This window comes from Dreissena polymorpha, chromosome 15 (genome assembly GCF_020536995.1).
Source record: "Dreissena polymorpha isolate Duluth1 chromosome 15, UMN_Dpol_1.0, whole genome shotgun sequence".
NCBI lineage: Eukaryota > Metazoa > Mollusca > Bivalvia > Myida > Dreissenidae > Dreissena > Dreissena polymorpha.
The window spans coordinates 51,432,879-51,450,384 of NC_068369.1; the positions used below are offsets into that span (position 1 = coordinate 51,432,879).

At 35.8% G+C, this 17,506-nt stretch overlaps 1 protein-coding gene across 1 annotated transcript in view; it reads right to left on the reverse strand.

Annotated features, from left to right (window-relative positions):
- Nucleotides 1-17,047, reverse strand: part of LOC127859748 (DNA topoisomerase 2-binding protein 1-like) — a 266,921-nt gene extending 249,874 nt beyond the window's left edge. Inside the window, exons 1-2 of the mRNA XM_052397256.1 lie at nt 17,002-17,047; nt 16,519-16,628 (exon numbers count right to left, since the gene is read on the reverse strand). Of these exons, the coding sequence (XP_052253216.1) occupies nt 16,519-16,628; nt 17,002-17,047 (156 nt within the window). The remainder of the gene's footprint in view (nt 1-16,518; nt 16,629-17,001) is intronic.
- Between the last annotated feature and the right edge of the window lie 459 nt (nt 17,048-17,506).

Consider the following 17,506-nt stretch of genomic DNA (forward strand, 5'->3'; position numbering starts at 1 on the left):
CCCTTGTGAAGGAAGACCTTGACCTTGACCTTTCACCACTCAAAATGTGCAGCTCCATGAGATACACATGCATGCCAAATATCAAGTTGCTATCTTCAATATTGCAAAAGTATTCATAAAATAAGCGATTTGGGCCACATATATTTGACCTCTGACCTTGAAGGATGACCTTGACCTTGACCTATCACCACTCAAAATGTGCAGCTCCATGAGATGCACATGCATGCCAAATATCAAGTTGCTATCTTCAATATTGCAAAAGTATTTATAAAATAAGCGATTTGGGCTACATATATTTGACCTCTGACCTTGAAGGATGACCTTGACCTTTCACCACTCAAAATGTGCAGCTTCATGAGATACACATGCATGCCAAATATCAAGTTGCTATCTTCAATATTGCAAAAGTATTCATAAAATGAGCAATTTTGGCCAAATATATTTGACCTCTGACCTTGAAGGATGACCTTGACCTTGACCTTTCACCACTCAAAATGTTCAGCTTCATGAGATACACATGCATGCCAAATATGAAGTTGCTATCTTCAATATAGCAAAAGTTATTGCAAAATGTTAAAGTTGGCGCAAACAGACCAACGTACAGACCAACAGACCAACAGACCAACAGACAGGGCAAAAACAATATGTCCCCCACTACTATAGTGGGGGTCATAAAAAGACAAATAAATTAGCAATCTTGCAGTATTAAAAATGAGGACCAATACATAATGTGTTTCATAGTGTGTTTTTTTTAATATGAAAATTTACCTTTGTACTCCTTAAGTTTAATATAGACTTAAATTTAATAATTAATTAAAAAATAATGTTTATGCGGTCCAATAACTTGACCTGTAATTATTAAATTCACCAAAAAATATTTTTATGCAGATTACTTTTTATATTTGACATAACTATTGGAAGGTAGACACATTTTTTTAAATGATAAAAATACATAGATTATGTATGACATCATCAAAATGTACAATCATTTTCAGTCATTCGAATACAATATCAAAATTTAGTTCAGGAACTTAACAGTAAATGCATATTAAAACAAGAAATGTGTTTGTCACAAACACTATGTCACCTACTGCGCCACTTTGAAGCTATATATTTGACCTTTGACCTTGAAGGATGACTTTAACCTTGACCTTTCACCGCTCAAAATGTGCAGCTCCATGAGATATACATGCATGCCAAATGTCAAGTTGCTATCTTCAATATTGCAAAAGTTATGGCAAATGTTAAAGTTTGACACAAACACATAAACAAACACACAAACAAACCAACAGACAGAGCAAAAACAATATGTCCCCCACTGCAGTGGTGGGGGACATAAAAATTACACATTTTAAGTAAAACAACAACACAATTTCAGTTTGCCATTGCCTTAAACAGAAGAAATTATAGTTTATCCTATTGTTACATTAAAACCGATAGAATAACAACGGATACTATAAACGTTAGCTCTATACTATTGTTAATTTTAGAGCATGTCTTTTGTGATCCTCTAATTTTTTGTTAATTTTAGAGCATGTCTTTTGTGATCCTCTAATTTTTGAACACTGTATGATTCAATGTTATTTCATAACAAATGATGATGTTTGAAGTAAACAAACAATTCATTTCAAATATTGGGAAACCAACGCTATTGCTTTGATTTTTTAGCGATAAACGACCACAAATTAATTGGATAAACATAATATTATGTTATGCTGGATAGAGATCAAGATTACCATGCTCGGCTTGAAGCTCGCGTGATAAACTTGATGTCAATCAGACACTCACATAATATTTGCTATTTATCATGCAAGTTATCTTTGTATCTGAATGAAACCAAGGCATGTTTTGATTTGAGGTAAAACAAATATGGCCTTATTCATACTAAAATTGTCCCCCCCCCCCATTAGAGAAAACAAACATTATACTTGTTTGAATTTTTTTTCATGAACATTTTGAATTAATATCAATTAAAGCAAGCAATCAAATGATATATACATATCACACCCCATAGAAGGTGTTTGAGGGTTGACAATATATTGTATTAACGTGTACAACACAGCTAGTTGCTGGTATGAACTCTAAACGAACCCTTATGTCAATTTAATAAAATCTGATAAAAAATAAAATAATTTAGTACCGGAACATAATCTCAGTTAAAAGTCCTTGCATAATTGACGCTCTTTATGCGGAAATCCCATTCTACTATTTTAGCTCTACATGAGAGTGTTATAATTATGTCCCATATGTCATAAATAATTATCACCAGATTAGTTTATATGAGAATTTTCCACTTCCTAGTATGCACTCAATAATGCTGGTTTATGCTAAGGATTTCTCTCCTGATCATGTTTTTGGAGTTTCTTAATTAACACATGCATATGGAAGTGCAGTTTCAGCCACAACTTGTAAACAAATTCATAGGAAGCCTTGCACTACATGTGTGTCAGTCCAACATGATATCATTTATTTTATGCTTTTGGGAAGTTTATAGAGAACAAGTGTTCCGCGGTCGGAGACATATTCCCCCACCCCCAACATTGCCTTGACCCTGACCTTTGACCTCAAAATCAATAGGGGTCATCTGCCAGTCATGATAAATGCACATATGAAGTTTCATGATCCTAGGCCTAAGCGTTCTTGAGTTATCATCCGGAAACCATTTAGTAGACGGACCTACATACGAACGGACCGACCGACATGTGCAAGACAATATACCCCCTCTTGTTCGAAGGGGGACATACATATCAGTGAAATAAAACTGATAATTCATTGTTTCAAACAGTAAAAAATAACAGTCAGTACGGCGAAAATTTTTAACAAGACATAACACACTTAGCACAATACATTAAGGTGGTTTTTTTTGCAAACGTCCTGTTTAAGTTTCTTATTCATAAAGGAAATATCAAACCTTATCCTGTCACATGCCTTTAAATCAGCCCGATAACCAGGTAACCTAATATCCCGAAAGATATTAGGCTAGATGACCACGTGACCTCGAATACCCGTCAGTTGCTGTCCGCGCATGCGCACGCCTGAACTATTTTCTATTTATAAAAAATACTTGTTTTCAATTAAAAAATTACAACATACGTGTAAAATACTGTTTGTTTAAAAATTATTATTTTAACAGCATAATTTCTTCTTTGTGTATTGAATTAATAACGATTGACTCAATTTCTGTGCTGTACGGAAGCTAGCCTAAGCGTTTTGCATGACGTGACGTCACAATGTTTTTGCTGCGGCGTGTTTTTTCCCATATTAACTATTTAAACACAAAATACTGGAAAACTATATATTTTAGAAACATTTCAATAAATATTGTAAATGTGACAGGATAAATAGAATAATAGGTTGGTGACGTGGATGGAGAATGGTTATCTGGTTCGTCGGAGGATCTTATCGGGTTCGCCTTCGGCTCACCCGATAACTTCCTCCGACTTGCCAGATAACCATACTCCATCCACGTCACCAACCTATTATTCTCTATTTACCCATTGTATTTCAGATATTTAAGATAATAGAATGTAAAGGTTAAGATATGAGGATGCTTAATAGCGAATAATTTGCTCCATATTTTTATTTTTACTATGTCCATTTTATTGTCATATCTTTTCGATGCATGTTTACACTGTTTGTTGAGAAAAGAGTGTACTATTAGTTTGCCTCAAAGCAAACTTCAAATTGATTAATTTGACTTATTTGTTTTGCTCTTATAAAGATGATTATGACATAATCCCAAGCCGAACATACTTCGGCACACAACAAGGTAAAACATTGACACAATCCCAGGCCGAACAAACTTCGGCACACAACAAGGTAAAACATTGATACAATCCCAGGCCGAACATACTTCGGCACACAACAAGGTAAAACATTGACACAATCCCAGGCCGAACATACCTTGGCACACAAGGTAAAACATTGACACAATCCCAGGCCGAACATACTTCGGCACACAACAAGGTAAAACATTGACACAATCCCAGGCCGAACAAACTTCGGCACACAACAAGGTAAAACATTGACACAATCCCAGGCCGAACATACTTTGGCATACACAACGAGGTAAAACATTGACACAATCCCAGGCCGAACATACTTCGGCACACAACAAGGTAAAACATTGACACAATCCCAGGCCGAACATACTTCGGCACACAACAAGGTAAAACATTGACACAATCCCAGGCCGAACATACCTTGGCACACAAGGTAAAACATTGACACAAGAAATAGAGGATATTTGTTGGATTCGGTGGATTATTATTTTAATTCACGAGTGATCATAGAAAATAATATTTTCACGAGTGGCGCAGGCCGAACATACTTCGGCACACAACAAGGTAAAACATTGACACAATCCCAGGCCGAACAAACTTCGGCACACAACAAGGTAAAACATTGACACAATCCCAGGCCGAACATACTTTGGCACACAACAAGGTAAAACATTGACACAATCCCAGGCCGAACATACTTCGGCACACAACAAGGTAAAACATTGACACAATCCCAGACCAAACATACTTCGGCACACAACAAGGTAAAACATTGACACAATCCCAGGCCGAACATACTTCGGCATCAGACTCTTAACCATTCATGCTATTCTTCATTACAATTAGTTCACAAATAAGGCATTTTCGGCAGGGTCACCTAAGTTTTGAATAAGACTTAGATTTGATCTTTGTTATGATATTATCATTATAAAACTTTTGACCTAGTCATAAAGTGCTACAATTAGTTTTGTGTTACCTTTAAGCTGCTGACCAGGTTTTTGACCCCATTTGAACCAAATTTTACATTGACCTAATTATTTTGCAGAAAACTACTTTGACTTCTAAAGTGGTAAGTATGTGCTTTATATTATTTTGAATCTAACATTATTGTTAACATATAATACGGCTTTTTTCAACAAAACAATACATACATGTGTTTTAATGATGTCAACACACCAAAACAATCATAAATTATGATGATTCATTAACATTATTTCAGATAAATACATTGAATACAAATATAAAACTAATAATGCAAATTTGTCTGGGAACTTATTTATGAAAATTGTACTACTTATGTGGTTTTACTGTGCGAATACAACAAGAGCACCGCCTTGCGGGTGCAGACCACTCATCTATTTTTCTTTTTAAAGGTGAAGGGACTTATCTCAATACTTGAATCAAAAAAGATGGAGGGGTGGGGTGGAGAGGGGTGTATAGTGTGAGGGTGTGGTCATTTATTACATTATCTTCCAAAAATAAGAAATAAAAATGAAAAATAATAAAAAAAATTGAGGGGGGAAAGATTCTTGGGTGGGATTCTTGGGTGGGATAGTTGGATGGTCTTTCAAAAATAAAATATTTTAAAAATACCACGGTTTTTGATGGCTGACAATCAAATACCATGGTCAAACATCAAAAACCATGATGGTTATCGTTTCGCCTGGGATGTTTGGACACGGTAAAATTTAATCTAATAAATATTATAACCAAACAAATCTTCTTAATATACTTAATACTTGAGCAAAATACTACAAAGTGTCATAATTTTATGAAGCACATATATATGTCTTAACACATGAAAAATGACAAACATAATTTTGCAAAAATTGATCATCGCCATCTTCGTACCAGATTGCAGAATTTCGAAATTTCAGATGTTCAGTTTGCGGAGTCATTTTTTGCCAATTCCCAATTGGCCCAATATTTATTACTTCGGTTATTTACAATGTATCCTAGTTTGCGAATGCATATTCTCGATTTCCATGGTGCCGACTTCTTTTCATCGTGAAAAAAAGTGAATTACGGCGGTTTGCAGTGATTCGCGCTGCTTGCCCTTACAGCGAGATACATCACGCGACGGTCACCATGAATCACCGAGACATCCACCAAATTTTCTTGTCGCTCTGAATCACTGCGATTTGTCACGTTGCATCGATCATGGTGATGCGAGACTCGAGCAAAACACACGGGTCACGTAGTGTAATTGTATGGCGTACCGTTAAAAATTATAACTGTATGCACATATTAATGTTTCTATATGCCTTTTCATCTTTTATTATAATGTACACATTCTATTCTGTCTATACACACTAAATGTTTTTTTCTTCTGTATGTATTTTCAACACAAAACTACTACATGTGATTCTAATGTTTACAAGATACTTCACTAACATATATGCTTTGTCATTGATGACTACTATAACAAATAACTTTACATGTAGATACGTGTTGGATGCATTACATGTATTTTTGTTGCGGTTTTTATGTCTGATTGCAAAACATTATTGTAAGTATTCAAATTGTATGAAGATGCAATCGCGAAATAAAATATGTTAAACATATGTTAAACATAAAATAATAAATAACAAGAGATGTGTTTGTCAGAAACACAATGCCCCCTACTGCGCCGCTTTAATATATGTTTTTGTGTACCTTTTACCTTGAAGGATGACCTTGACCTTTCACCACTCAAAATTTGCAGCTCCATGAGATACACATGCATGCCAAATATCATGTTGCTAATTGTGAAGGGACATAAAAGTTATGAGCATTTTTCGAAACCTAAACGCGAAACCTAAACGCAAAGTTTGATGGAAAGACAGACAGACGGACGGACGGTCCGATCACTATATGCCCTCCTTTGGGGGCATAAAAATAAAACAAGAGCACCGCCTTGCTGGTGCAGACCGCTCATCTATTTTCTTTTTAAAGGTGAAGGGACTCTCAATTTCAATCACAAAGGAGGGAGGGGTGGAGTGAAGAGGGGTGTATAGTGTGGGTGTGTGGACATTTATAACATTATCTTCCAAAAATGCGGAAAAAAAATTCAAAAAAAAAAAAAATCGGAGGGGGGGGGGCTGGGGGGGAGGGGATTATTGGGTGGGATGGTTGAAAGGTATTTCAAAAATAAAATAATAAAAATAAATATTCGTGTTTTTTAACCGTTTCAAAAAAAATGGGGGGGTGGGGGGTATAGTGTGAGGGTGTGGTGGTCATTTGTGAAATGATCATTAAAAAAAAAAATTAGGGGGGGATTCGGAGGGGGGGGAGGGCACGGGGGATGGTTTGGGTGGAGTCTATTGTGGTATGTCAGGTAAGAGTAGTTTTGTCAAAGTATCGATCAAATCTAATCATAAATAAAGAAGTTATGGCAATTTTAGCAAAATTTAATAATTTGACATTGAGAGTCAAGGTCATTCAAAGGTCAAGGTAAAATTCAACTTGCCGAGTACAGTAACCTCATGATAGCATGAAATTATTTGAAGTTTGAAAGCAATAGCCTTGATACTTTAGAAGTAAAGTGGATCGAAACACAAAATTTAACCATATATTCAAAGTTACTAAGTCAAAAAAGGCCATAATTCCATAAAAATGACAACCAGAGTTATGCAACTTGTCCTTTTACTGTATCCTTATGATACTTTGCCAGTGTTCCAAGTATGAAAGCAATATCTATGATACTTTAGGGGTAAAGTGGACCAAAACACAAAACTTAACCAAATTTTCAATTTTCTAAGTATAAAGGGCCCATAATTCCGTCCAAATGCCAGTCAGAGTTACATAACTTTGCCTGCACAGTCCCCTTATGATAGTTAATAATGTTGCAAGTATAAAAGCAATAGCTTTGATACTGTAGGAATAAAGTGAAACTAAACACAAAACTTAACCAAATTTTCAATTTTCTAAGTATAAAAAGGGCACATAATTCTGTCAAAATGCCAGTCAGAGTTACACAACTTTGCCTGCACAGTCCTCTTATGATAGTTAGTAAGTGTTGCAAGTATGAAAGCAAAAGCTTTGATACTTAAGGAATAAAATGGACCTAAACACAAAACTTAACCAAAATTTTCAATTTTCTAAGTATAAAAATGGCACATAATTTTGTCAAAATGCATGCCAGAGTTATCTAACTTTGCCTGTCCAGTCCCCTCATGATAGTAAGTAAGTGTACCAAGTTTGAATGCAATAGCATTGATCATTTCTGAGAAAAGTGCACCTAAACGCAAAACTTAACCGGACGCCGACGCCGACGCCAAGGTGATGACAATAGCTCATAATTTAAAAAAAAATAGATGAGCTAAAAATTAAAATAATTGAATGCTGATGGGGCAAATGTCCTGTATTTAGCCTTGTTCCAGCATTATCTCAGCACTCCAAAGCAAACATATAACTGCGTCTAAATACTGGCATACTTCCATTACTTAAATACTTTAAATAGTCATAGCTACGCAAACATCCATAAATTATAATAATTATGAACTTAACATTCTTGGCCTGGCAGTTATCGTGGAATGTTTGTGTAATATCTACTAATGTTGACATGGAAGGAAGCTGCAAAAAACATGAACATGCAGAAAAACATTAACATGTGCGCAAGTATATCTGCAATCAATTTTCTCTCTGCATACAATCATGGTAAAAAATTTAAGTAAAAAACCCATGAATAAGACAGCTACAGTAAAACACAAGGGTCATCACACATCCTTGTTGACTGCGAGCACTTTAAGTGGATTGACATGAATAGCAGTTAATTAACATGAATTAGTGGCTCTTGACTGACTTCATAGAAATACATGTAAAATGTTATTTAGCACAAATCATTCCCCATCACTGCCATGTCAGGATAAAGATACATAATTATGTATATTGAGCACCTATTATACAAATGTCCATGTGAGCTGGTAGGGTGTTGGTAGTGAAGCAGGACGTTTAACAAACATGATGAGACAGCATACTTGCACAAGAAACAGCTTTTAAGATACGCTGTATAGATCAGTATTGTACAGGCCGTAATTGGTCACTAGCCTTAACTAAAATACACAATTTTGGATACAATGTCAAATGTATAATTTAATGTAAACAACTAGACAAATATCATGTGCACTGTGAACAGAGTGTTACACTTGTCATGATTTAAGATAAGCAATAGGAAGTGCTTTTAAACTAAAAACCCGATAATATTAATCCAGGCCATTTAGGCCTGACTGGCCTTGAAAGTATACAAGAAAAGACACAAGGGCGATAAAGGTCCTAAGGCGCTTATCTAAGACTTTATGGAACTAAAGAATTATGAGCAGGGGTTTTTCGCAAGGTTTTACCAAAACATGTTTAAAGAAAACTGCCCCATCATCTGGCAGCCATTTTTTGAAAACAAAAATCATGCCAAGAAATAATAAAAGCACAATTTGTGTTCATGTGTTTATAACTTTTCACAATGAGTGTGTTATGGTAAACAAATGTGACTGCTAGAGTCGTCATATTGTATTTCTATTGTCACAAAAAAAATGCTGCGCCTCATTGAAGTTTTTTGTTTTTTTAACAGACAGGAACCCAATTTCACTGCATTTTATTCATAAAGGGGCATATTCACACAATTTACAAAAATTGTTTCAGATTCGCAAACATTCGTTGTAGTTATGATATTTGTGAGGAAAAAGTAATACTGAACATTTACCATGCTCTAAAATATCCATTATATGCATCTATAATGCGTTGCAACGCGAAACGATTGAATAATTTAGAGAGTTCTGTTGGTGTTGTTATACAGTACAGGCACCGTGTACTTTAACAAACGCCACTCGCTGCAGTGTTCATTTCACTGTGTTCGCTTACCAATTAAACACCGCGATGGGTTTTCAGATCAAATGTCGCGGGGGCCGTTAGCGATTAGGGGAACACCGCGGACCCTTAGTATCTACCGCAGTGTTCATCGTGTTCGCTTTAAATAAAATAATTGAACAGGAACATAATGAATTGATCCCTTTAATTTAAAAGTGATAATTAATAATGTATTTCACACCCATGCCCATGACAGTGTTTTCTGTCTTTTTAAACGCCGCGTATAAAAGAAAACCATGTTCGCACCTAGCTGTAGGATACCACACCTGCCATGGAGGAGTGTTAATTGAGTGTTTGATTATTCAATGAACAGTTTGAAGCCATGGAGAACTCATAACTGATTGTAGTAATCGTATTATCCCGAGTCCTTGGATTTCCCGATACATACGTTTCAACTGTCTCAATCGCACGATAAGAGTCATAAACACAAACGTTTGCAATTTTTGAAAGTATCAAATGAATTTCGGCATATGATTCTATTTAAAGATTTGATGAAATAAGCGCCCAATCAGGACAGTAATATTGCAACATGCGTACATCATCTGACACGGTTTGCACGCGTCGTGTACAGCTATTTAAGGTTACAATTTCTACATGAAATAAATGAATTTCTTTGTCCAGAAAAAGCGCGCGAAAATTGGCGTGGGTGTATTCATTTGTGAATAAAAATTTTGTAGCGGGTACAACATTGAGATCATTTAATTTCCATGAAAAGTTTCCTTGTGAATTTCAACTAAAGTACCGGGATATCTCCAAATTATTTGGTATTGACATTTCCTCTTAATACAATATAATACCGCATCGTTACCGTTACGCTGTATTCATTATTGAAACAATTATTACATTGTATACTGACTGCACACAAGTGTTGTAACATACTGATGCAATACGTAAATTCGGACAGTACTTAATTCAGACACAAGTAAATAAATGATTTAATACTCTCTTGATTTCTTTGAAACTCGATATTTGTTGTTAAAAATGGCGATTGCATTGATGTACACCATAAGAGTTAATAGTATTGATCTTATAATCGCTTTATTTACATTTTCGACTTTACATACTGTCCGAATTTAAGTACGCATACATGTGCACGTACGTGTAATATCTACATGTAGTATATAATTTTCTTTTGTACATTTACATTTAAAACGTGTGAATGACTCTCGTAGACAGGTGTTTACGATGGCTGCACAGCATCGCGGTGATCACGGGTGTTCCCGTTAACGATAGCGTGTAGTCGCGGCGATTTCGGGTGTTCACCGAACACCGCGGTCAGTAGTGTGTAGAAACCTTAACGCAGATTTCGAAACCTAAATGTGGACCCTAAGTTCAAGGTCACAGGGGTCAAAATTGTTGTGCGTATGGAAAGGCCTTGTCCATATAAACATGCATACCAAATATGAAGGTTATATCTCAAGGGACATAGAAGTTATGAGCATTTTTCGAAACCTAAACAAAGATTTTGAAACCTAAACGCAGACCCTAAGTTCAAGGTCATAGGGGTCAAAATTTTTGTGCGTATGGAAAGGCCTTGTCCATATACACATGCATACCAAATATGAAGGCTTTATCTCAAGTGACATAGAAGTTATGAGCATTTTTCGAAACCAAAACGCAGATTTCGAAACCTAAACGCGGACCCTAAGTTCAAGGTCAAGGTCACAGGGGTAAAAAATTGTGTGCGTATGGAAAGGCCTTGTCCATATACACATGCATACCAAATATGAAGGTTATATCTCAAGGGACATAGAAGTTATGAGCATTTTTCAAAACCTAAACGCAAAGTGTGACGTAAAGACGGACGGACGGACAGACGGACAGTCCGATCACTATATAAAAATGAAGGTGTGGAGGTGTCCTAGCAATTGTCCAAAGACAAACACACTTGCATGAAACAAACCTCGTCAACAATCATAATTGATGCAAGATAAAATATATCATTGATGGTTACTCTCAAACAGACAGACAATGAATGGACAGCAAATGGACAGCGAATGGAAATAAAACAAAAGGCAATGCCAGGAGCATGGATATTGACAACCATAATTAAAAAAAAATGGACTGAGTGAAAAATTTAAATACAACATGAGGTAAATGTCAAGGTGAAAATAAAGATGGATAAATTTGGTGTAACAATAATTTAAACCTTCTGACTGAGTTCAAGTCCCAAAGTTGGTCAATGTCATAGTCAAGATGAGGCAGGGGATTTTCGTGCATTGAGAGTGTTCATAACATCCATGTAAGTATTTAAGCATTGCAGGAAGCGTAAATGACGGAATTCATTAAATTTAGCTAACCCTTTCCCATTCTAAGAATTAGCAAATGGCTATGCACAAACAGCATAAAACCAGAACAGCCTGCGAGTAACTGCGATTAAGAGGTTTTTATGCTGGTTGCTGCTAATCGGTATCTAAGGACTGGAAATAATGCCTTTAAAACTTGCATCTAGTTAGATAGGTATTTAATTTAATATTATTTTCTAAGGGACTACAAATGTGTCAACGTATGTAAGTGGTAAAGGGTTAAAAAAGAGATTGGACTCTGCATTAGACTGAGCTAAATATAGGTCAGTGTCAACAGCATCATGAGGTAAGGTTGATGTGTGTGTGTTGATAGTGTTCAATGACAACATCATGTATGTATGAAAGCTTTGTAGGAAACATTATTGATATTCTATGGGATGTGTCAGTTTGTGTTTACTGTGTAGAGATGGAAGGATGTGTCAATCAAAATGTACCTCCCACATCAGTTAATGCCGGGGCATACACAATATTTTCGGATTGGGTCTACACTTAAATATATCAATGTTAGTACTAGACAAAAGTTGCTGTTACCATTGAGATCAACGGAAATAACCACTGGTAAAGAGCGTCAAGCAGATCTGGTAAACAAAAGGGCATACTTACATGTTGACTGTGGAGGATAGGTAGTGAAGTATTGCTATTAAGTACATCCTAGTTCATGCATACAACTACAACCAAATTAAACACGATAAAGACTAAACCACTTTACAGTCATATCAGATAGTCGCTTACAATTGTCATATGTATTAATCGCTCCGGAATCATACAAACATTTCAAATTTTGACCGAAAAACACTAGTTGGACTGCCACAGTCATGCTTGCAAGAAAAGCCTAGTAAGGCCAACACTTTTTTATGTTCTGTTTTACGGGACCGCCGACCCTAATTTTTGCCAAAATGAAATAAAAATAAAATTCAATAACCTTAATTGTATTTTCCTTTTTCCCGCAAACCGTGCAATTTCATAACGTTGAAAAATAAAATGTCAATGATTTTTACCTATTCCTGGAAAGCCCGGATAAAACATGGACTTAACACGACGCTTGCTCACGGAAATGGCCGCGAAAACAGGTGACATTCAGACCTCCAAATTGGCTGATTTTCCATGATAAAAATATAGAGTAAGTGGGTGCACCATGGCTGTCCATGTATTTTTTGGAAGACATACCCCAAAAAATACTGAAGATATGCTTAATATTTTGTATTAAAATGGCTTGAACATCTGTACATGATCAGAACTTTTACTTTGAATCCTGTTGATGTGTTAGTATTTTTTTACCATTATTTAACATGGTTTTCTGTTTCCTTCTTATAACATCCATTTTCTGAATGGTAATAACATTCAAGTTAAATGAATATTACACAGGACAGTGAGTTTTTCATTAAGTAAAATTGAGTCCCAAACTCTTCTGATTTTTTAGCACACAAACCCCACCCACCATTTCATCAAAAGAAAAAAATGTCTTATGTACAACCAAATATTGCTTCATGTTTTATATGTACATTCTAGTGTGTGTAAACAAGGGAAACAAATGCGTTAATTTCACCCGAATATTTTCTTTAAGGGCACTGTGTACACTTAAACTCCTTAGACAACCACTCATGGAAAAAATGCGTTTTTTAAATAAAAATTAAATGTAAACAAGATGTGTTTGTGAAACACAATGTCCCCCTATATGATGTTTGACCTTGTAGGATGACCTTGACCTTGACCCTTCACCACTCAAAATGTGCAGCTCTATGAGATACACACGCATTTCAAATATAAAATTGCTAGCTTCAATATTGCATAAGTGACATTACATGAGCAATTTTGACCCATATATTTGACCTTGAAGGATGACCTTGACCTTGACCTTTTACCACTTAAAAAGTGCAGCTCCATGAGATACACATGCATGCCAAATATCAAGTTGCTATCTTCAATATTGCAAAACTATTCATAAAATTAGCGATTTGGGCCACATATATTTGACCTCTGAACTTGAAGGATGACCTTGACCTTGACCTTTCACCACTAAAAATGTGCAGCTCCATGAGATACACATGCATGCCAAATATCAAGTTGCTATCTTCAATATTGCAAAAGTACTCATAAAATGAGCGATTTTGGCCACATATATTTGACATCTGACCTTGAAGGATGACCTTGACCTTGACCTTTCACCACTCAAAATGTGCAGCTCCATGAGATACACATGCATCCCAAATATCAAGTTGCTATCTTGAATATTAAAAATGCTGCAAAAGTGTACATTAAATGAGCGGTTTTGACCCATATATTTGACCTTTGACCTTAAAGGATGACCTTGACCTTTCACCACTCAAAATGTGCAGCTCCATGAGATACATATGCATGCCAAATATCAAGTTCCTATCTTCAATATTGCAAAAGTTATTGCAAATGTTAAAGTTGGCGCAAACCAACCAACCAACAGACCAACAGACAGGGCAAAAACAATATGTCCCCCACTACTATAGTGGGGGACATAAAAATCGTCTCTTTTATTTCAATTTATCGACACTAATAAGATCAATTGTCAGAGACAATTGTCACAAATTGTACAGCAAAAGCCAAAGTCGCAAACTGGTTTGACCCAGTCGAATTGGGGTTGTAAGAAGGCAAAAATTTCGCGCCCAAAATACGCCATATCGGATACAGTTAGGTTATTTAAGCATGACATAAATTAACTTCACTTGAACTTTTGCGACTTTTTGTGATTTTGAAGTTCTGAAACAGATTCATTGCTGCCCTTATGGAATTCTTCATATAAAAGAAGTATCTTCTAAATGAAAATCCAGTCTAGGCGTAAATGTCGTCCCTGAGCGGCTTATCTTGGAAGACACTTTACGCATATGCATTAAGCCTTTGCATGCTGGGAAATTTGTCTTCTGCTAAAATGTCGTCTGCTGAATTTCTAAAATTAGCATTTTCTTCAATTTTTTCAAATAATACTATCAGAATAGCAAACAATTTGGATCCTGATGAGACGCCACGTTCTGTGGCGTCTCATCTGGATCCAAACTGTTTGCAAAGGCCTTCAAAATTCGTTTTACGCATATGCATTAAGCCAAGTTATCCAAGAATGTGGCTCATTTATCAATGTCAGTTTACGGAATAAAAAAAGAAAGTCAAACATTTTGAGAACACATGCATATTGTTATCAGGTGAAATAAAATTTTAAAAAATACAACTGAAAATAAAACCGAATTTTCATTTTTGAAAACAATTGGTTTCTATCATTACATTGGAACACAGCTCTCAGGTTAGCTAAAGATAATGTTTTGAATATTCCACTTGCACAATGCTAACAAGCTTTTTATTGAATTTGACATTGTGACCTATTTCTTCACCTCCTGTGACCTAGTTTCAAACTCGGCTAAGAAATCATTGGGACAAAAGTTCTGTCAAAGTATCAATGAACATTGCAGAGCTCCATATAAGGGCTGTACAGCCGTAAATACGTCTTTTTCATGAAGGTTTACGCATTTATTTTTATAAACTGGACGTACAATTTCGACTTTAATATCCCTTTTACGCATTTACGAAAAAAATCAGGCCGTACTGATACGTCCGCATTAGCGCTGCGTGATTTGTTGGTCTCTAATCTAACGGTGCTTTTCGTGAATTTAAATTTCCCAAAAAGTGTAGACTGGGTTCCGGTATTATTGTCTATTCTGTCGCATGATTTCTGGTAACTCGTAAACCCGTCAAAAACAATGTCTGCATGCAAGGGAAGGCCAGATAAACCGAAAGCGGTTCAAAATAACACTTTGTTGTCATATAATGGCTACATACGTTCATCTTATCATCGTGACATTAAATCCGTAAACCCCAAAAAAGATATTGTCGCCCCGATATTAAACGATTTGATTGCATCGGTGGCTAAAAAGAAAACACGATGCGAAACGGATCCAAACAAAAACTTTGGAAGATTGCAAACCCAAATATGATTGGCTTGTCACCAAGAAAATAGAAGACGTTTTACTGTTAAATTGTGGAATTTGCTATGCCAACTTTGACACTTAACTGCTTAACTAGTAAAGCAATGATTCTTTTGAGATGAGGCAGTGATATTAGTGTTCATTTACTTAGCTTACTAGTTGGCTTGTGTTTTTTTGTCAAGAAAAATAAAGAAAAAGTATTTAGTCATGAGTTGTGATGTGTAGTTATATTTGGATCATAATTCAGAATGGAAAACCTAATAACTGTTTAAGAAACGAAATATATTTATTATAATTGCTGCAAATGTTACTGTAAAGTCAGTTATACACCCTTCGATATCCAAGAACACAGGTAGTACAGTACTTCCTGTATTTTTAGATATGGCAATACAGGTACTAATTGATTTTCAGCATTACTCCTTTTCTTTCTGTCAGTGGCAAGCCGTTACTAATTTCACAAATCCTTATCTGGAGCTCTGACATTGGACAATTCATTTTTCCTCTATAGAGTCTTGACAAGAAAAATGTTGACTCCTCATGCACATGACATACAATTAACAACAAAACAACGCACAACGAACAAAAGGCGATCACAAAAGCTCATCATGAGCCTGTTGTTCGCAGGTGAGCTAAAAAAAGTCTCACCATCAAGGTGTTAGTCACGATGTTGTTCACAGTCCTGTCTACAGGAAAACCGTCCATCGGCACAATGGCATAGTCAGGGATACGCCTGTCTGATGTTTGTAGCACCACACCTGTGTATTTAAACAACCAACAATATTTATTACCTGATGTCTTATATAAATGATAATTGATTATTTTTTGCTATTTCCTCTTCGAAAAGAAATTTGCAATGTTTTAAACTGTTACCGGTGAATATCGAACTGTTGACCGGTCAACAGTTTGAACTGTTGCCCGCTGAAATAATGACGTCATTTCATCGTAAAAATGACGTCATTTTACAGTTAAACAGTCAAAATTATTTATTTTATCGATTACTGTTGTGTGTAAATTAAAAGTTAGTTTGCTGTTATTTCTATGTTGGAAATTTGATCAGGTAATAAAACACTTATTTCATGGATGCTTGGTGAACAGTCAAAACTGTTGTCCCTCGGTATCAGGGCTGACATTTGGAACTGTTGTCCTCGGCCGCGGGCAACAGTACCAAAGTCATCCCTTATACCTTGGGAAACAGTTTTGACTGTTCACCAAGCATCCATGAAATAAGTCTATAATGAGCCTCGCTCTGTGAAAAGAGGGTTAAATGCATGTGCACTAAGTATCGTCACAGATTAGCCTGTGCATCAGCTCAATATCTGAAAGCGTTGGGTGAAAAAAACTCTTGAAAGACGGTTACTACAGAGAAAATTTCCAAGGCCCATAACTATGGTCTATCCCAAATATCTACATCTTCATCTATATGTCATGTAGGTAGACTCACATACAAAAAATCAGCTCAATATCTATAAGTGTTGCATAAAAAAACTCCGGAAAACAGTTATTATATAGACATTTTCTAAGTCCAAGGCCCATAACTTCACCGCGAATCAATTTACCAGATCGAATTTCATACTTCATCTGTAGGCCATGTAGTTAGATGCACATACCAAAAATCAGCTCAATATCTGAAAGT